This window comes from Lissotriton vulgaris, chromosome 11 (assembly GCF_964263255.1).
Source record: "Lissotriton vulgaris chromosome 11, aLisVul1.2, whole genome shotgun sequence".
Lineage (NCBI taxonomy): Eukaryota > Metazoa > Chordata > Amphibia > Caudata > Salamandridae > Lissotriton > Lissotriton vulgaris.
Window position 1 is genome coordinate 402,706,640 of NC_141699.1, and position 21,949 is coordinate 402,728,588.

At 46.4% G+C, this 21,949-nt stretch overlaps 1 protein-coding gene across 2 annotated transcripts in view; it reads right to left on the bottom strand.

Annotated features, from left to right (window-relative positions):
- The window catches only part of AEBP1 (AE binding protein 1), a 243,616-nt gene that overhangs the window by 26,904 nt on the left and 194,763 nt on the right, over window positions 1–21,949 (bottom strand). For both annotated transcript variants that reach the window (XM_086943442.1, XM_086943443.1), the window contains 2 exons: window positions 15,899–16,038; window positions 2,327–2,426 (listed from right to left, as the gene is read on the bottom strand). In XM_086943442.1, the coding sequence (XP_086799568.1) occupies window positions 2,327–2,426; window positions 15,899–16,038 (240 nt within the window). The remainder of the gene's footprint in view (window positions 1–2,326; window positions 2,427–15,898; window positions 16,039–21,949) is intronic.

Sequence of the window (21,949 nt, forward strand, 5' to 3'; positions counted from 1 at the left end):
TCCTCCTCCTCCTCCTCATCATCCTCATCATCGATGCACTAAATATTCAACTCCCTGGGTAAGTTGCCTTTCTTTCTTCCTCCAAGGTTTCTCCTTCACTGAAGAATGCCTCCATCTGATCCAGGTGTGGTTCAGGATTCTCATGGTACCTCAGTAGACGACCTTGCTCTTCTGGTGAAATTCCCTGCAGAAAATGCGGTGGCAGTTATAATGGCACTGGGGACACCATCAACGCTTCTAATGTGGTTTCTTCCATTCTATGTTACTCTTCATGAACACTCTTAGTCATCAGTAGTCTAGTTGACATGGGTATCAGCATTAGCTGCTTCCTTTTCGCTGAGAGAAACACAGTTGTCACCAGCAATTCCCTCATCGATGAGATATCTTTTGTCGACAGCTTTTCACACATCGACTGGAATTTTCTTGTCAACAACAAGACCTCCGCAAATGACTTTCTTGACAGCGACTGCTCCTGTACTTTCTGCACCAACAGTTTTATCTTATACGTTGAGGGCTCCCTCGACGGCGACCTTGCCCTTGACCGTTTCCCTTTCTTCAATGGTAATTCCTCTGTTGACGACTTATCGTTTCCTTTCCTCTTCATCATATGTGACCTCCTACCTGATTCTGCAGTTACCTTAGGCCTTTGCCTCATCTTTTTGTCTTAATTTGTGCTTCTTTTGCACATCACGCCTCTTGTGTTCTTTCACACTAGAGTGCACAAGACCAGCTGTCTGGCTCTCAGAAGCAGAACTAGAGGCCCATTTCTCTTTTAGTTTCCAACTCTTTCTCCAAAATGGGTGGTTTCTGATTAGATAAAGTGTAGGTCATATAATGATGTAGATAGGTGAGTAAAGGTAACATTGTTTTTAATCAATGTTAATGTGTGTCTTTATGTTTATTAATTTGTATTTATAACTGCAGTTTGTAAAATTACTGGGGGGTTCCCAGTCTGGGGACGGGGAATGATTCAAGCATGTGAATCTAATGCTGGTGAAGGAACTGTTATGGACCTGGGAGCCAGAGTGGAAGTCTGCACCGGTGTTGGTAAGGGTCCAGAACAGGACTAGAGGTGTCAGTCGAGGGACGGCCCACTAGGGGCCCCTGTAGTTCCATGGGCTCAAAGGCAAGCCAGAGAGTGCTTGAAGCAGCAGAAAATAATTCAGCATGACCTCCTTGAAATTTGCTATCTGCTGCAGAGTCAACAATGGCCTGAGGAATTTGCGGTGCTCCCTGACCGGGCTGGAGTCACACGACGATGGAGGGGTATAATCTTTCAGTTGATATCCTTGTGCTCTCTCACAAATTTTGAGTGGCAGTGGGGCTAGCCCCGTTTGGCTTTCTTGAGCCTATGGCACATTTTTGAGTCTGACTTACTGTAAGAATTCAAGCAAGAATGGGACTGTATACAGGACCAGCCTCTTGACCAAGGTCATGAATCTCCACGTGACTGGGAAGAGTGGGAGGGAGTTGTGCTTCTAATGCAACCTCTTCTTATGTTTGGCTATGTAGAGCTTTGTCTCCAGCTCATGGATACCCTTAAGGTGCATGAGGACTCTTTTCTGACATGACCTCATACTAAAGTCAGTGCACTGGGCTTGCTCCTTATATGCCACTCTGCTTTATCACTTTCAGGCAGTCAAGGAGTCAATGAGGAGCCAAATGGCAGAATTCTCTAGATCCAGTGTAAAAGGTGAGAAACATGGCCGTAGTATCCAGAAAAAAACAACACAATCAAAAGCAAACATACATACATGAACTATGTAAAACTAAAACAGAACTATAAAACCAATCCAAACAAACAGATGGATAATAACAAAAATAAAATATATACAACACAAAACAAAACATCCTAATACTGAGTAACTAAAATAAAACAAGTCTACAGACACCAGACAGTGCAACCATAAAACTTACATACAATAGACAAAAACAAACCAGGAGAAAACAGGGCAAACATAATACACATATTTAAACCATATAAAAAAATAAAAGCCTTCTACAAAAGTGATTTAAACACATTCTACAAATGCAATCAATAACACAAACATAAATCAATGCAAAAGAGACGGTCTACGCAGAATCACCAAAAAACAAATAACATATTAAACATACACTGAAGGCAGACACAGAAGATGAAAGCACACAACAGTCACAAGTGAAAAGATAAATACAAGAGAGAGAGGCATGACTATAAAAAGAGACAAAGGTTGGAAGGAATTAAGGCATTTCAAATCAGAGGAATTGCACCAGTTGTTGGCAGCAGAGGCAAAGTAGAGAAGACAATTTCCTGAAAAAAAGGTAATTGTAAGGTGTTTTGCTCTACCTGTTGTCACATCATGCTTGATTTCTGCCACAGAGATAGTTGCATTGGGGATGGGGTCTCCCTGTTGGTCCGTCACCACACCTTTAATTCCGCGGTGCACCTGCAAGATCAATGGAAAGTGCCAACATGAAACTAAGAAGTCCTAAAAGCTACTACGTCTATGGCTTCAGAGATGCAGCAATATTCTCCAGTGGGGACACAGCATTACCTCCAGTGGGGGGAAATGCCATGTCTGCCATATGAGAGCTTAGGCCTGACATATCACTCATGGCAGAAAGGATCCCTACGTGCTAAAATAAGCAAAGAATTGGGGAAGACAAGAACAGTGAACTTAATATGCAGTGAAACTATGAAAACAACAGTTATACAACGAGCACAGGGACAATCAATAGGTCTGATGTTGGATGCCAACTTTTGGTTTTGCCAATGTTTTTGAATGTTTTTTCTTTATAAAACTGTATGAGTAGACTACTTTTTGTGTGTAAGTGCACACTATGCAAAAGCAGAATGCTGTCACTCACAAAGACTGAAGCCAAAGGCTGAAGTGGGCGGACCGTTTGTCCCATGCTGTTGCTGTGGTGGGCGGGGCAAACGTGAATGGCACACTGGCGAACCAGTGGATGAGGAGAGCTGGCTAAAAGCCTACATAATTACCTATAGTATGCATACAATTTTATGAAAATTATAATGTTTTAGCAAACACTAGATCTGAAAAATTATCATGGATCAGGGTTGGGGGGGCCAGGATTTATTCTGCCCTTGAAAATGTATTGTAAGTGACTATGCTCTTACTCGTACATTTTGCTCATGCTTCTACCCTGAACTTATTTTGGTAAAACTAACCTTTTTGCCTTAGAAATGAGGCTCCAGCTTAGGTTACAAACCCACTGTGTGGGGCATGGCTTTAGATTTTTGCTTTACACCATAGGATTGTGCCTGACATAGTTGTACATGCATTATATTTTCATTTAATTTCACGTCCTGGAGGAGGTTGTTGAATTCACTTATGAATCTCTAATATGGCTATGCTTCAAAACCACTGCTCAAGTAAGACCCTTATTTATTTTGCATCATGAGCCTTACTACAGTTTTACTTATTTTGCATCAATTTCAGAACAGAACTCCTTGTCCATAAGCTGGAGTAGAGTGTCTTGCTGGAATGATTAGGATCCCTCCTGAAATCTCCTAGCTGTGTATACTAATTTTATCCAGTGTTGGATACTGTTCAGAAAATACAATCCAGGAATAATTTAAGACCTTGGATACTCCCTTTCACCATGGTGGGTCGTGTAAATGTGATTAAAATGGTGGTGCGTCACCTCCTTGCTCCCGCATTGTACTTGTCACATCCCTTTAGGAAGAACAGCTTTCTTATCCTTTGAACTTTGCGATAAGTTGCTTGATTAGGGCCAGGGTGTAGCTATCAATTGTGCAGCAGGTGAAGTGGAACCCAGGCCACGGGGCATTAGAGACCCACTGCATCCCAATAATTGCTATATTATACTACCCCGCTGGTAGCGATGGGCCCATCTCACCCTTGTTATGCCACGGATTTTAGCAAGGAAGAAGCTTTTGTTAGCTGGATGAAATAGTTTAGAATACTTAAACTGGGTGAGGGCCCTCCCTGTTCTAATGAGATACTATGTAGCAGCTGCCATTGGCTTCATATACTGATTGATTGATTGATTGATTGACTATATGGTCTAATGAAATTGTCGATTTTATTCATGAAGCGAATGGTAAATACATTTGGAAACCCCAAGTATAAAAAAAATGATTTTGTAAATTTAGCTTCATGTAGATCTATCATTTTGCGGCTTCCCTCTGAACTCAGTCAGGAGTTCTCATGCCAGGGTACTGTGCTAAGAGACCCCCCCCCCCCCCGCCCTACAGCTCGGGCCCCCACACCGTGGAGCTGTGCGGGCCTATGTTACGCCACTGGTTTAATCACTGCGGTCCATAAGATGGAGATTGCTATGCAGTAGTGAATATCTGTCCCAGAAGCATTTCTTAGTTAACACTGTAACATGGCTGTAAACTTATGTTGATATGGTAAAGGCCCCCTGGACGACTCTGGATAATATGTGCCCCTATCTCTAGTTCCCCTTAGCAACCTGAAGGTTTTGACCTCAACTTCAACAACCATGATGATGAAGCATGTGTGCTGGAGGTGCTATTAGACGCACAGACTGAGACCCAGAGCTGAGCTTGGTGGTCCCAAGGGACACAACATTTGCACTCTTGTTTTGTCAAGTGTTTCCACTGTGCTGTAAAATACTGATAGTGTTGGCAGTTGTACCATGTATAGTAACAATGCGTTTATGTCCCTTCTAGGGAGAATTGTCTACTGACCTAGCATGTGTTGAAGATGCATGTATGGAGAGGGTGTGACACGTAGCTGTAGTCATACTGGATTTCACTTTGTGATTGCTACATTTGAACGGTCTCTAAGATGGAGAGTTGCAGGGAGAACCCAGACATTAGATGTGGATTGAAAGGCTGGCCACAGAATATTCCACCCTGCGGTCCTTGATATGAACCATATAGATGCTAAGAGCTCTTTTCAAATCTAACCAGTGAAGCCTCTCCTTCTCCTTAGAGGGGTGAAGTAGAACCAAGAACGCAGGAACAGTGAGGTTTTGGCCAATCTGAAACAGAGGAAGCTCGAGTCCACAAAACCAGCTTGTCCCGATAGAACATGATGTAAGGCGGGCTAGCAAAAAGGGCTTGTAACTCGCTGACTTGTTGTGCTGATGTTATCACGACAAGAAAGACTGTTTTGAGGGTAAGGAGACTAAGAGATTGACTGTGAAGGGACTCAAATGGCACCCACATGAGGAATGTGAGGACCAAACCTAAGTCATATTGGAGTGCAACAAACAGAGAAAGAGGTAACCAATGTTGGAACCCTCTAAGGAAACTCAAAACAAAAGGAGATTTAAATACAGAGGGCTAGTCTGAACCCCATAAAAATACTAATTGAACCAACAGTTACCCTTTAACAATGCCCAAATCAAGACCTTGCTGGGCATGGGGCAGCACAAACTTCAAACCTTTGGACAGCTTGGCATGGAGTGGTCAATCTGTTTGGAAGTGCACCAGGACACAAACTTATCCCAGTGCAGGTGTATACATATTTGGGTGAGGGATGCCTGGCTGCCAAGATGAAATCAACAACTTTGGGAGGTAAGTCGAAAGCACTCAACTGTTGCTGCTCAATTTCTAAGTATGGAGGTAGAAGTTGCAAGTCGACAGTTCAGGGCCCTGCCCTGCTGCTGTAACAGGAGATCCTCCCGAAGGAGTAGCCTGATAGGAGAACATATGCTCATGCCCTGCAGTTAGGAATACCATACTCTCCATGCCCAGTCCTGAGCCACTAGAATGATTTGGGCCTGGTCAGTTCTGATCTTCCTCAGAAATAAGGGCAGGAGAGGTATCAGTAGAAAGGCATACAGGAGTCCAGAGCCACATTCTATACGGAAAGCGTCTCCGAGTAAGATACACCTCGGAAACTCCAATGCCCAAAAGTGCTGGCATTTTGCGTTCTCTGTAGTGGCAAAAAGATAGAGCCAGGGTTCTAACCATTCACAGAAAGGATTCTGCACCACCTCTGGTTGTAAATACTATTCGTAATCTACTAAGCGTCAACGTATCAGTTAGTCAGCTCTCGTTTTAAGGGAACCCGCCAGGTGGTTTCTCACATGAGAAATTTCTTGGTGGTCTAGCCATGTCCAGCGATGCAAAGCCTACTGGCACATGGTCCACAACCCTACCACTATTATTGAAGCACCACAAGTGTGTGGTGCTGTCCATGAGCACCTGCACTAGTTTACCTTTGATTGAGAGCAGCAAGGCGTTCAACACCAAGTGAATGACTATCAGCTTCAAAAGCTTCATATTGAGTTGTGCCTCCACTAGAGGCCAGACACCTGTGGCCTCCACCTCTTCCAGATGAATTCTCCAACCCAGAAGATATCTTTGAAGCCCTCCAGAGCCAAGGCCTCTGTATTTCCATGCAGTTGAGAGCCATTGCATGACATGTTCAGAAGACTGGCCTGAATGTCTCCCAAAAAGATCCTATCTGTGAATAGCCACTCTAGTTAGTGCCAATAGCCCTGCTGAAGCAATCAGTTATGGCCAGTCCACAGTGGATGGTGAACATTGCTGCATCACAACCATCTTGCATGGCTTGAGAAAGCATGGCCTGGACTTCGTCCAAAAGCATGAGCAACTGATGAACCATGGAGTCCCACAAGACATAAGAATAGCAGCCTAAAATGCAGCTGGCATTCACTGAGCGAAGGGCCAAACGTGTAGAGGAGCAAACCTTTTTACCAAACGTCTCTATCCTATTTGATTCCCTGTCACGGTGGGGGAGTAGCAGGAAATTAGTTTGGGTTCACTCTGCTGGCCGAAGCCTGCACCACAAGACTTTTAGGAGTGGGGTTCCTAGGGAAAGGTGAAGATCAAGGACCTCCCCCGCCCTTCGCATGACCATAGCAAAGGATGCACTGTCTTCCATGGCATGCTCTGTGGGAGAAGCTAGACCAGTGTCCAGGGAGGTATCAAGGCTACTGTCGTTCTGGAGACCTTCATAACAGTTTTCTTCTTGGTAAGGCTGGGCTGTCTTATCCCCAGTATTATAGACCTGTCACCAAAATCTTTGCTGAATACTAATTAAGGATATGAGCCCTTCCAGATGCCAGGGGCACTGTGTTGGAATAAGAAGGGTGGTAAAGCGGTTGCGAATCAGATAAAGGAGTGTGTGGCCACGGTCAAAGCCATCTCAGCATCAGACACCACTATAGGTTGGCCACTGTCATCCAGGGTCAATGGGACTGGCATTGGTAGATCACATTCTGTTGTGGATTGTGGCACCAGAGAGGGAACCATACTGAAGCCAGTCTGGAGCCCGGAATGGATCCTGTGGCCCAACTAGTGCGGAGGGTGGATCCCCCAGCAGAAGACCAGTTATGTGGCCTCTCGGCTCCTTAGGGCCTGCAGGCAGGCCAGAGTGAGCCGGTAACAACATAAAAAGACACAGCCTGGAATTGTGGAAGTGGTTTATTTGCTGCGGTGTTGCTGACAGGCCCTCAAATTCCAGCTGGTATGGGACCAAGGTCAGAATCGATTTCGAAGTAGACCGGCTTCAGGAGCAACACCTGGAGGCACAATGATGTCCTTGACCCTACTGGAAAGACAGAAAGTGGCGGGACAGGGCAGAGTCCTGGGAATGACCTCGGAAGCCCTCTAAGACCTTGACTGATCCCGGCGCAGGGCCTTGCGATGCATCGCCAAGAAGAGCTTTGCTTCCCAGTCTCGATGTGGCCTTGAGGTGCATCTAGGTGCGATCATTGCAGGCCTTGGAGTCTGGATCTGACCTTAGGCACTACAGGAAAACAACATTTAGGCAATCACAGACATTTGTTTGCAACATTCCCCAAAGGATTTAGGAGGTGACATTTTTCCCTTCCACACTGAAGACTTTTAGAAGAGTTTAAGTTTCTCAATGAGGCAAAGGGTAGCTTCAATCTGTGTCTGTCTGCATGGATAGAAAAGAACTGCTGACAGTGCGCATGCATAGCACCAATATAGACCTGCGCATATCACATCCGGTTCGTAACGACGTCGAGCTGCGGGCGCCAGCTGCCTGCGCGCAAGGGTTCGGCTGAATATTTTCCAGATTCAGTCTGATTCCTGTGGAAGTATTCAAACAGTGAGGAATCTGCAGTTGGATGTCTCTGTCAGAAACGGTTCCCACAATATGTTCAACACTAAAGTATAACCATCTGTCATGGTTGCCACGTCTAGTCAGGTGATTTCTGTTCACTTGGCACAAAAGTAATCTTAAACCTGTAATTAATTGGATCACCTCTCTATACCACCTGATTGCTTCAATTAGTTTGTTTCTTGTTCTGGTGTCTTCTGCAAGTTCTTGTCTTGCAAACTGAAAGACTATTAGCTCCAGGACAGCAGGCGCCTGTATCGATTCTGTAGGGTTCAGATCTGTTGATTCCTGTTTTCTGAACTCCTGCATGCTTCAGCCATTTATCTACAGAGTTAATAAATTCAGTCTAATGTCTTCAGCCTTAAGGATTCAGACAGAGGTACTAGTCCTACAATCAGCAGTGTTTTAACAACAGATGTTCCTCAGTTGTCACCTGCAGAGCCTTTTTCAGTGCTCACTGTGAAGTACTCTGTGTGCTGAAAAACATTTTCCTTACAGAGGTCTGTGTAATAGATAACTTGTAAGAGCACTACATTAATTGATCTCAATGATCGTCTATAGATATTGTGTTTCATGTTTCATTTAACGCCTTAGCTGCGGCCGTTATTTCGGCGCAGTGCTGGGCATTCCAAAGAGTGGGCGGGGCCGGGTCGGCCGTTGAACGTTCGCAGCACCAGCCAGGTAGTGCTCCGAACGTTCGGCGGCAGCAGCTATGAGGTTAATACATTAAGGGTCTTCCCATTACACTATCTAATAGATTGTTGTATGCCGCCATAAGTTCCTGCGGCTCTGAGCCAATTCAAGTGTCTCCAAAAAGATATAAAAATATCTCTCCGATGTGACTGTCAACGCACTGTGGTATTTCTTTTTTTTTAACTTTTATTGACAGACATGGGTATACAATAGCAAGCATGCAGCCACTCAGGGTTGGCTGTCAACAGTTTCAAGGATCATAATAGATGAGTGAGTTACACAGCACTTAAGCCGACAACCCGAGGGCCCGGCAGCAATTAAACATGCATGTCATAGCCATACATTGAATCACAGAAGAAATAAGGTCTTTTTCTTTTATGTTTTTTGAAAACCGACAAACCAAGAAACGAAAAAAAGAAATAACTGTGGAGGCTAAACACAGAGCTTATATGCAATTGATCCTTCTGGGGAGGAAGTACCGCGTCCAAAGCTGTTACTTAGTAACAAGTGAAGTTGAAAAGCTATAGGAAGAACAGACGGGAGGGGGAAAGGGGAAAGAGAGCAAGCAAGCACTATATGAACAAAAATCCAAACAAGAAGGAACATCACGCTAAGGGGAGTGCAACACCTCCGGTGGAGGCACAAAAGGGGGAGTACAAATCTCACCTCGATACTGGTTCCACTGACTCCACACCCTCCCCCACTTCTTGGGCCTGCCCCGAGCAATGTAGACTGTTTTTTCACGAAACATGCACCAGTCCATGTTCCTGGACCAGGCTGACAGACTGGGTGCCCTTGACGATCCCCACAGTTGCGCAATGTCTCGCTTGGCGACCATATTACCCAAGGTGGACCACTGCGTCTGAGCCACGTTGTATTCATTGGGCTCCCACACATTCAGTAGACACCTTTGGGCCTCAGGCAAAATCGAAACACCCGTCACTTCTTCCATAACACCATGCACACGATTCCAAAAAGACACCACCGCCGGACATTCCCACAAAATATGAAGGAAAGTACCCACCATTCCACATCCGCGCTTACACAGGCCGTCCGAAGCATACCCCATATGTAACAATCGAGGACCCATCACATACACTCGGTGTAGGATTTTCAATTGCACCAATCGCAGACGGGCCGGGATTGCCACCTCCTTCGGGGAGGATATCGCCGCCTTCCAGTCCTCATCGTCAAGTTCCAGTCCATCGCTGGTCCAGGCCACACGGAGCTGCAAAAGAAGGTCTGCTCGGTCATTTATCAGTTTTTTATATATAAGGGAGATCGTACTGTCCGGGACATGGCCGTCGAGCACTCTGTCCTCCAGGGGTGAGGACTCTGGAACAAGAGTGCCGGTCGGAAAGACCGAGGAGATGGCGTGTCGGACCTGCAGGTAGCGAAAGTACTCTCGATTGCTACGTTTATATTCAAGTTGCAGCTCATCAAAAGTCTTTATCCTGTCCTTCAGCCAAAGGTCCCCCACCCTACTAATACCAATGAGGTCCCATTTTTCAAAACCCTTGGTAATCCACAAATTGCCTAGCCTCTCGGCAGCATGGAGTGGAGTCGCTCGAGTGAGAGTGTCCGACCAGCCCATAGCAGCATTAGCGTTGTACCAGACCCGCACCGCAACCCTGGTGGGCCCCGTCAACGCCGTATCCGACCGTTTAGAGTAAAGTGCCCTGTTGTAATCCCCGCCCGGCAGCAACCATTTGTCCATAGCAAAAGCCGGGTTAGAAGCTGGGCCGTACATCGCATGATTGACAGAGCTTAATTGTGAGGCCCAATAATAGCGTCTGATATCAGGTAACGCTATACCGCCATCGTACCAAGGCAGCGTGAGCTTAGCCAAGGCAATCCAGGGACGTCCAGTCCACAGCAATTTTCTTTGGAGGCACTCTATCTCGTGGAAGTAGCTGGAAGGCACCAGATACAGGGTGTTTTGAAGCGCATATAAAAATCTAGGAAGAGACATCATTTTAAATAGAGCGAAGCGCATATAAAAATCTAGGAAGAGACATCATTTTAAATAGAGCTGCTCTGCACACCAGGGACAGCGGCAGTATGCTCCAGGCTTTCACATCAGCTTTTAAGCGAAGAAGCGGGGGGAGTACGTTGTGCTGATACCGGACTGCAGCATCACGCGAGACATATATACCTAAATACTTGAACCCGGAAGGCGAAATTTGTATTGGGCAGTTGCGCGGTACGAGTGGTGTGTCGTCCGTGAGCGAGTAAACACAGGACTTACCCCAGTTGATGACTAGTCCAGAGTTCCTCCCAAAGGAGCTAAGGACGTCGAACAACACCCCCAGAGACTTCCGAGGGGAGGTGAGGTAAAGGAGAATGTTGTCCGCATAAAGAGAGATGCGGTCTTCAAAACCAGGAGTCCACCTGATACCCTTGAGTGACGGCTCCCACCGCAACCAAGCGGCCAGGGGCTCCAAGGCTAAGGCAAAAAGCAGTGGGCACAGAGGGCACCCTTGTCGCTTATCCCTCCCTAGGACAAAGGGAGCCGACACTCGACCATTGACAACCACGTGGGCTAGGGGCTCTTTATAGAGTAGTCTGACCCATCCAATGAATACCGGTCCGAAGCCGAACTTCGCCAAAGCTGCCCATAGGTACGGCCATTCCACTGTATCAAATGCCATAGTGGCATCCAGAGAGACCAAAATGGCCGGCTCACGTAACGTCTCCGCCCTGGCCAGCACGCCGTTGAGACAGCGTAAATTCAACGCAGTATTGCGCGTCGGAATAAAGCCTGACTGATCTGGGTGCACCAAGTCTCCAATCACTTTAATTAAACGATTAGCTAACATTTCTGCCAGAATCTTAGGCTCCACATTAAGAAGTGAAATAGGTCTATAGGAGGTACACAACTCACGGGGGTTTCCTTCTTTATGTATCACCACAATAGACGCTAACCGCTGATAACGAGGAAGCAAGCCCCTCTCCCTGGACTCCAAGAACATCGAGCGAAGATACGACGCCATTTTGTCTGGACACAACTTGTACAGCTCGATGGGCATGCCGTTCGGGCCTGTGGCTTTCCCAGAGCGGATGGAGCGAATAGCGAGCGCTACTTCATCGGTGGAGAAGTCCGCCTCCATTAGCTCTCTATCAGATTCGGACAAGCAAGGCAAAGCGACATCCCTAAGCAAAAGATGCGAGTCCTCCTCCGGCCGGTCCGAGATTGGCGCATACACCGCTTGGAAGTGGCAAGCGAACTCTTCCACGATCTCCAACGGATCCGTCACACGTACACCATCCACTCGCTCAACCACCGGCACCACTCTATTCAGTCTCTCCTTCTTGTCCAGCCAAGCTATCAACTTCCCTGCCTTGTCACCCACATCATACAAACGGCCCTGCTGCTCACGACTCATGGCTTTCGCGGCATTCGTAACCAAGGCTTTATAGTCCGACTGCTTCAGTTGCAAAACATGTACCTTATCACGCGTGACCCCAGACTCAAGATCTGCCTCCAAAGCTACAATATCAGACTCCAGCTGCTCAACTTCTTCATTGTGGCGCTTCTTAGAACTGGCGATCAGCGATAGTGTCTGACCCCGTATAACAGTTTTAAAGGCTTCCCAGAGGGACACAAATGAAGACACCGATCCCACATTTTCAAAAAAGTAGTGATCAATGGCTTTAACCACCCCAGCCCTGGTCTCCGGAACACGGAGATGCCAGGGATTGATTGGGGCGATCCGGCCCCCTGCATCCAATTGGAGATCTATATGGATCCATAGCGGGGAGTGATCCGAGATGCCTCTAGGCAAATGTCGGATCTCTCTTACCATTGTTGCCTGGGCTGCTGGCACAAGGATATAATCAAGTCTAGCCAAGCTCCCATGGGCCCCGGAATGGAAAGTGTATTGAGCCTGCCCGGGGTGAAGCATCCTCCAACAATCAATCATATCAAACGTTTCCAAGAAACCACCCAGGCAGGATTGCGACGGTGTGAGAGCCGTGGGAGGATGGCGATCCTCCAGGCCGCTCACAACCGAGTTGAAGTCTCCTCCAACCACCAGAATCCCCTCAGGAAGCCTCAACACCAGCTTCCCCAGGTCGACAAACGTAGTGGCCTGCAAACCCGGGGGGACATATACCGAGAGGATGGCGACCGCCTTCCCCTCCCACTTACCAACAATGGCTGCATACCTTCCTCTATCATCCAATATCGTATCATCAATCTCCAAGGGAAGTGAACTACGGATCATAACACCGGCCCCTCTGGAGCCCGAAGTGAATCCCGAGTGTGCAACCAACCGGTAGCCCCTCCGGTTCATAGCATGGAATGTGCTCCCCACCAAGTGTGTTTCCTGTAGCAATACAATATCAGGGGAATGGCATTTTAAATTTTGGAGTACAATCCCCCGTTTTATTTTGTTCCCCAAGCCGTTGGCATTCCAACTCAAGACTCTCAATCACCTACCCCCCATCCCGGAAAAAGTGGCATGGTCCCCCAAACCCCATGAAGGAAACACAGATCAAACCATGCAGCAATACGTAGGCTCGAAAACAATTCAAACTGAAAAAATGAAACCCCCCCTCCCCCAAAATGCCCGGAACAAACAACCCCCCACCCTGCACCCCTGCGATAAAACAGAAAACCACCCCAAGTTGCAGTGTGCCTGTCGCCCTACCCAAGAAGACTAAACTACAAGTAGAAAAGGAAACACCCCAGGAGGAGGAAAAGTCCCGAACTCCCCGCCGCCCCAGGGTTTGTCTATAAGAGAGTCATTGACCCAAAAAAGGATAACAATCCACCGCAACATGGTACGGTGGTGACACACGCCGGTGTCCCTACTCCTCCTAGTCCCGTTGGCTTCCTTCTGCGCCTCTGGAGTGGTCCACATTGTCCCATTGCGTCGATAGTGTGTCCAACCAGTCACTGACCACCTCTGGCATATCAAAAAACAACACCCGCTCATTATGTTCGATGCACAATCGGGCGGGGAAGAGCATAGCATACTTCATGCCCAAGTCTCTCAGTCTACGCTTCACCCCAGTAAATCCCAGTCTTTGTTTCTGCACCGATGGAGTAAAGTCGGGGTAGAAGCTGATTGACGCATTCTCAAATTTGGTGGGGCTGCTAGTCCTCGAGGCCTGTAAAATGGCGTCTCTGTCCCTGTAGTTGAAGATCCTCGCAATGATGGGTCGCGGCGTAGCCCCCTGCTTGCGTCTTCCGCACAGAACTCTATGGGCACGCTCCACCGCGAAAAAGTTACTTAGGCCCTTGGGGGCGTGGTGGTTGAGGATCAGATCTTCAACGAGCAGGACCGTAGATTGATCTGCTGAGGACTCCGGAACTCCGACTATGCGGACATTATTGCGCCTAGCACGACTTTCGAAATCCTCAAGCCGGCGGGCAAATTGGTCACTCGAGGCCCGAAGGGTCCGGACCTCGGTCTGGAGATCGGAGACATCGGTGGTGAGACTGGCAGTTTTGATATCCAGCGACTTGACTCTCTCGTTGGTCTTAGCCAAGTCCGCCCTAATCAAGCCTACATCCACAGCCACAGTGTCGATTTTGGCCGCTAAAGTTTCATATTGTTGGCCCATCGATGACTTTATACTCTCAATGGCGCCTATCACGTCTCGAAGAGTCGGTTCCTCCGGCTCAGGGGGGCCACCACCAAGGTCCTCAGGGGTTTTTCCAGTCCCGCTAGGCGAGCCCTTGTTGCGAGCAAATCGGTCCATAATGGTGGTCTGAGTAATGCCACCACGAGTCGTGTTCTTGAGTGACCGCTTGTAGCTGTTGGACTTGCCCGCCATGGTAGGCTGCTCGCCCCTTGGGGGCTTTTGGGACCTGGTGAGAATGGCTTCCCACAGGAAAAACAACGAGAAATCGAAGTGCAGGGCGCCGGTGGAGAGGAGTCAAACAAGTGCGCATACAAGCCAGCTTGATCAATAGGCAGCCGTCTCACAACCTTCTCAGATAGGAAAAGCGAAACCGAAAGTAGACCCCGGGTAGTCGTCCCTTTCCATACGCCCTTGTTGTTCAACTACTTTCGGGGTGCTCCGGATGCCCAAGTCCCGGGATGACTCACGATGTAGGCCTTTAGGCTTCAGGAAGGAGTATTTCAGGTGTCCGGCATCCGATTCGAATTTTGAAAGAGTCCATTCATATCAGGAGAGTCTCAGCTACAAGAACCCGTCGTCAAAAACAAGATTCGTGATAGACGGTGGAGGCGGTGAGGGTTTCGGGAGCTCACAGCTCACGCGACCATCTTGGATGCGCGCTAAGCTCCTCCCCCCACTGTGGTATTTCTTACCGTTTGATTTCTATTCCGTTACTGCACTAAAACCACATAGATAATAATGTAGCAGTGGAAAAACGCTGACAATTGTTGCGCTATCAGTGTGGGAAATGACAGCAATATTCTCTATAACATTTAAATTTGTAAGAAAAACCAACTGATCGTTCAACTCGCTTATGCTGGCAGAGAGATAATGTTTGTGCCATTAACCACCTATATTTTCTACTTTCTAGCCAGGTTTCTCATTTTACCAGGAAAAGTGGGAGTTATCAGATTTGTTTTTCTTTGATGAGATGCCCTTGTCTACCCAGGGGTACAGCAACCCTGGTTGTTGTGGAATTCATCCAACCATCAACAATGGGGAAACATTTCTCTTGCACAGGATTGCTTCTACCACGTGTGCAGGGTTGTTACTAGAGCATGGATGATAATATGACTGAGGTGGTGTTGGAGCGAGGTTGGTCCCAAAGCAGAGCAGTCAGATGCAAAAGACAAGCATATTTGAGAGTGGCCTAAGGACAATAGTTGGACTGAAGCCAGAGTAACCCGAATGTGTCCTTAGCTTGGCGCTTTTCCTAGGCTACATGAGAACTTAGGGTTCGAGATGGCCCTCATAAACTCTGTGACCGAACGACAACATTAGCACTAGGACACAAGTGATAGTAGGTAATGTTTGATCAAAGGGCAAGATAAGGTCCAAGGCATGAGTTGACATAGGGAGGCAATGGTGATAGTTGGCCATATGCAAGGATGGATTTAAGAAAGAGGTGATTAAAGGAAGAGATCTCTCTACAGCAGAGCTGTCTATTTATAGGACTGGGCTGATCATGGGGAAACTGTGAATATGGCTACAGATGGTGGTGTATGCATGGTGACCCATACCTGCTCCATAAAGGATAGCAGAGACTCCTTGTTGTTCTCCCACTCTTCCTGTAGCTGGCTCTCATGTGGGTACTTGTCGCAGCCTAGGTAGATGGAGAGCTCCAGGGCATTGGTGTGAAGGTAGCTGAAATCGTTCATACCTGGAAAACAGACAACAAATACCATATATGGGTGAAGAACCTTTGCAAAATGAGCCAGGAACTGCTCCTTTTGTACAGAACTGGTGCAGTTCTAGGTGCCACCTGTAAACCGAACCACCCGCCACCCTAGAAATAAATGAAAAAGGCAATGAAAACGGAATTTTCAGTGCTTTACAGGCAATGGATGTTCTCATCACAGGTTTAGTGCCCATGGGAGTGGTGAAGAGGAGCAAGTTCATGGGCGAAAAAGAACAGATTACCTCCTAGTCCCCTGCTAAGACATGCGTTGGAAACATAAAAAACATAACACACCCAAAAAGGCTGTTTAAGTTTGTTTGTGGTTTGGCTTGCTGTGGATCGTGAGATCTTATGCTATGTTACGTGTAAGAAGAACATCTGCTGCAGATGTCTTAGTGAAACCTGAATACTGCTATAGTTCTTTTTACAGAGTTTTATATAGCGCAAGCTGGACCCAAATCGGGTATCAGAGTGCTTTATATAGCACCAGTTGCATTACATGAGGACAAATTAATTTTAGTTAGGCACGGGGAGATTAAGTGATTTGCCCAGAATCACAGGATGTTCAGCGTCATTGCCGAGACTCGAACCCAGTTCCCCAGATTCGAGGTCAACAGCCCTAGTCGTTAGGCCAACTCCTATCCGGCTCCCTCTATTTCCCCAGTGACAACAATTAAATGCGTATAAATGAGTTAGGTAGTAATTGCACCTGTTTTCACAGTGATGTGCAGGCACAAGTCTTAGGCAGGAAGAGCTTTATTAAAATAAAAACTTTTATATATACATTAAGGTTTTTACTTACAGAATCAGTAACCCTTGGGTGAAATTCGACCAAGAGTGGGAAGGGAGACTTACAGCTTGACATAATTGTTTAGAAATGTGTTACTAAACAATAAAAAAGTGTACTGTTCCAGAATAGCGTTTAAGGGCCACAATTATGACAGCTGCATTTTGCGAGTTCCTAATTGCGACTTTTTGTGACTCGGAATTATGAAGTCGAAAAATGTGATGTAGACCAGTGTCTTTGAAACTGTTAGTAATTACCAGTGGGTCTGAAATGGACCTGCCCTATCAATATTCATGAGGCAGGTCCCAATTTGCAACCCATTAAGAATGGCCACAATTACAGGGATGTTGGCCTGCTGGGGACAGCAGACCACCATGTCTGTGTTTGTTTTTAAATAAAGCACATTTTTTTTAATGCAACCCTTTTTCCTTTAAGGAAAATGGGATGCGTTTCAATAAGAAAAATTTAATATTTTAGTTACATTTTTTAAGAGCCGGCAGTGGCCCGTGGGACCATTGCCTGCTCTTAAAAGCATTTTCTCAACCATTTAGAGAGGTGAAAGGGTCCCGTGGGGACCTCTTTCCGTTTACGACTGGCTTACCACCTACTTGAAGTAGGTGGTAAACAAAAAATGTTTTACGACTTCATTCCAGTTGCAAAACATTCTTACATCCCCCTGCAACTTGCTATTAGGAAAGGACGCCCTTGACATGCCACTTCCTAATTCTGACCTGTAAACCCTATTTTGCGAGTCGGTAATAGGTTACCGACTCGGAAATTGATTAGTACATGTCAAAAGGCTAGTTTGCAGTTACAAATGGCCCGATTCTCCGTTCATGACCACTAAAACCTTTTGTACATGTGACCCTAAGTTACTATATTAGTTATTCGGGCCCAATCAGGCCAGTAGAAGCGTTAGCTTATTGGCCCACAAGCTCTCAACCACCAAGAGGTGGCATGCATCGTAATCAAGCTTGTTGGGCTGCACTGCACTGTCCAATGGTCCCTTGAGAGGGCTTTTTGCCGGAGATCTTTAATTAATTCTGGTCTTGGGTGATGCTATTTGAGCAACCTAGCAGCCTCCTGAATTTGTGGTGGAGGAAATATTATATAATGATGTGAAGGAAGACTGGTAAAGGGGGTGGGTTAAAAGTCACTACAGACTCTAGGAATTAGGTTGATTGTAGGCGCCTATTTCAAAGGGTAAAAGCAATCAGATTTTTAGGGAAATAATGGTAATGTTCCTTTTATTCTCATGAATTTGTCAACATGGGGGCATATTACCAACAACTAGCGATAATTATCGCTATGTTGGTTTAGCGGCGATATTTTTATCGCCGAGCTGCGGCGATTTTTATCGCTTAGGAACCTTGCTATTACCAAGGTTTATCTCCTAAGCGATAAAAATCGGCCGAAATGCATGAATATCGCTGAAAAGTCAGCGATATTCATGCATTACCGAGCTAATGCTCTTAGCCATGTTATCCACCTACCATTGGATAACATGGCTAAGAACTGCTCAGGGGCAGGTGTTAGCTTTTGGAGATATTCGCGCTTAGCGCGAATATCTCCAAAAGTTGGTAATAGGAGATAGCGATGTTAGCGACTGTTTCCAGTCGCTAACATCTTGGCACGCCCACTTTGCATGTCGTTAGTGATAAATATCACTGACATGCACAGCGGTGCCCAAGATGGTCGCTATCTCCTACTAGCTGTCGCTAACTGGTGTTAGCGACATCTAGGTAATAGGGAGATAATTTTATCTCCGCTTTCTTGGCTTTTAAATCCAAAAAAGCGGAGATAAACCATCTTGATAATATGCCCCATGGTTCTTGCTTGTCTAGCACACACCTTGATCAATGCCAATTCATCAGGACCGGTAAACTAACCTATTTCCTTTGGGTGGGTATAAAGTATATTATCTATTAGTGCTGCCACAAACACATGAATTTTTGTTCAATGTTTGCAACAAGGTTGTTGTCAAGAGGGCTAACATCCTTTCTTTAGGAGTGGTGTCTCTAAAAATCCCTTTGATCCATAATGAATATGAATAGAGAAAATAAAACGAGGAAGGATGAGCAGTTGTAGGTGGATCTGATGAAATGACTAGCAGGAACCGGCGGGGGGTGGGGGTGGGGGCGATTACAGGTGATTAGATCTGAATGCCCTTACACACTTGAGGGGGCGTCATGCTTCATCATAAGGCTCTTCTCGTCGGGCAGCACTCCAATGCTCGACTGGCCCCTCAGTGAGGGCTCTTTAGTGGAGCCCCCACTGAGGGACCCGTCGAGCATTCAGTATAGTATCACTGGTATTATTGAAAGTGATTGTCATAACATATAGCAATGAATACATGTGCCATACTCCACCAGAGATTATGTCATGCCAACAGAAAGCCACTATACACGTAGCCCTTCGGTGGACACTGTTCCCCCACTCACAGTCATGTGAAGTAAAATAAGCTGAGCTTAATACCACCTAATTCCATTGGTTAGTGGGCCACACAGTAATGATGTGGTCTTAGACTGCCAGAAGGTCATCTATCAAATGAATAGAGCAATGGTCAGAGATCAAATATACCACGCATGCCATTACAACGCGGGTATTACTACGCGATGTCAATGACAACGACATTCCATTACATCGCATACTTTTACCACGAGTATGCCTTTACCACGCATGCCATTACAACGCAAAGGCATGTGTGGTAAAGCTATACTTGTGGTAGAAATATGCAAGGTAAGTTACATCCCTATCCCTACGCCTACACAACAGACTACTCCCACCCCTACACTACAAAACACTACCACACTACTACACTACCCACACTACTCCCACCCCTACACTACCCTAAACCCTAAAACACTACTACACTACCCACACTACTCCCACCCCTACACTACCCCAACCCAAAAGCACTACCACAATACTACACTACCCACTCTACTCCCACCCCTACACTACCCTAAACCCTAAAACACTACTACGCTACCCACACTACTCCCACCCCCTACACTACCCTAAACCCTAAAACACTACTACGTTACCCATACTACTCCCACCCTTACACTACCCTAAACCCTAAAACACTACTACGCTACCCACACTACTCCCACCCTTACACTACCCTAAACCCTAAAGTACTACTACGCTACCCACACTACTCCCACCCCTACACTACCCCAACCCAAAAACACTACTACGCTACCCACACTATTCCCACCCCTACACTACCCTAAACCCTAAAACACTACTATGCTACCCACACTACTCCCACCCCTACACTACCCCAACCCAAAAACACTACCACACTACTACACTACCTACACTACTCCCACCCCTACACTACCCTAAACCCTAAAACACTACTACGCTACCCAAGCTACTCCCACCCCTACACTACCCTTAACCCTAAAACACTACTATGCTACCCACACCACTCCCACCCTTACACTACCCTAAACCCTAAAACACTACTACGCTACCCACACTACTCCCACCCCTACACTACCCCGACCCAAAAACACTACTACGCTACCCACACTACTCCCACCCCTACACTGCCCTAAACCCTAAAACACTACTACGCTACTCACACTACTCCCACCCCTACATTACCCAACCCTAAACCCTAAAACACTACTACGCTACCCACACTACTCCCACCCCTACACTACCCTAAACCCTAATACACTACAATAAACAAACACTACAACACTACACTACCCTAAAACCTAAATCACTACACAACCCTCCCAATACACTACACTAAGCAAACACGACAACACCACAACACACACTAAAACGTTTTAAAAAAAACACACACAACACAAACATTACCACACTACTTTTAAACTACCCTAAACCCTACAAAAGTATTCCCCCCTTGCACAAACCCCCTTACCTCTCTCCTCTCCAGCGTCGCCGTCAGATCCTGCTTCCTCCTTCCTGCTTGCTTCACGTCATTGTGAGGAAACAGTCTAAGTTTCCTCACAACGACGTGGATAGCCGCCCCCGCCGCCATTACACATTACATCGCATGCGTTGTAAAAGCGCATGCGATGTAATGGTATGCATGGTTTTACCAAGCGTTGTAACATCGCATGTGTTTAATGCATGCGATGTAAAAGCAACGCGTGGTAAAACCGGCATTGTAATGGCTGTTACCCGCGTCAGCGGTATGACGTGACTCGTGTCTGTGATGTTATGAAGTGGCATTAGTAGAAGAAATTTTTTTTCAAGGGTTGGGTGGTGAACTCTACTTCATTCATTGAGTTTTACGCACTCCATGAAGCACATAGATTACTGAAATGCAGCAAAGTCTTTTCCTCGGTTGCCAACGTTAACTAGGAAAATCGAATGCTAGACCACCTCACAGTGAGATTTCTCAATGTGGGTAGTTGCGGATGGTCGCAACCACACACGTTGAGAAACCATCCGTTCGTGTTGAGGAAGCTGCCTCTCGATTAGAACATCTACTTGAGCAACAGAAAGAAGCAGCGCCTTCTTGCACTGCTCATGGTGCTGTTCGCGCTGATTTGACAGCGCAGGACAAACACCCAGTGCTAAAAATCAGCATGATCGTCCCGACCTTAAGCACTTTGCCACTTGCAGAACTCCGCACCGTGGCTGAGTTTTTGGGAACTCCGCGTACTTCACCCGGGCCTATTTTTTAATTCACAATTGTAATTTTTGCAAAAATTGGGGGCAGCATCCGCATGTTATCAGTATCCTGTAACGTCTTATATTTATTGATTGTATGGAGAGACTCTTTATTCATGAGGCTATTATTGATGAACCAATGTTTTAAGAAACGAGATTCACACACAAATGATGATGTGGGCAACATATGTATAGATTTACAAACGATGTCAAGAAGGGGAATCTGGAAGACATTGTTAAAGGGTATAAATGGGCCAGCCAGTAACCTGTGTATCCCATTAGGCAGTATGATATTGCTCGAGTTTTTACATATTTTGTATATATTGGCAGAATTATTGTTAAATAATCATATGAGTTAGCAATTATTCTGTTAAATTAATCTTTAATGGGATCTCACATAAAGGTGACTCCACCGTCATCCTTGCTGAGAAAAAAGTTTCATAC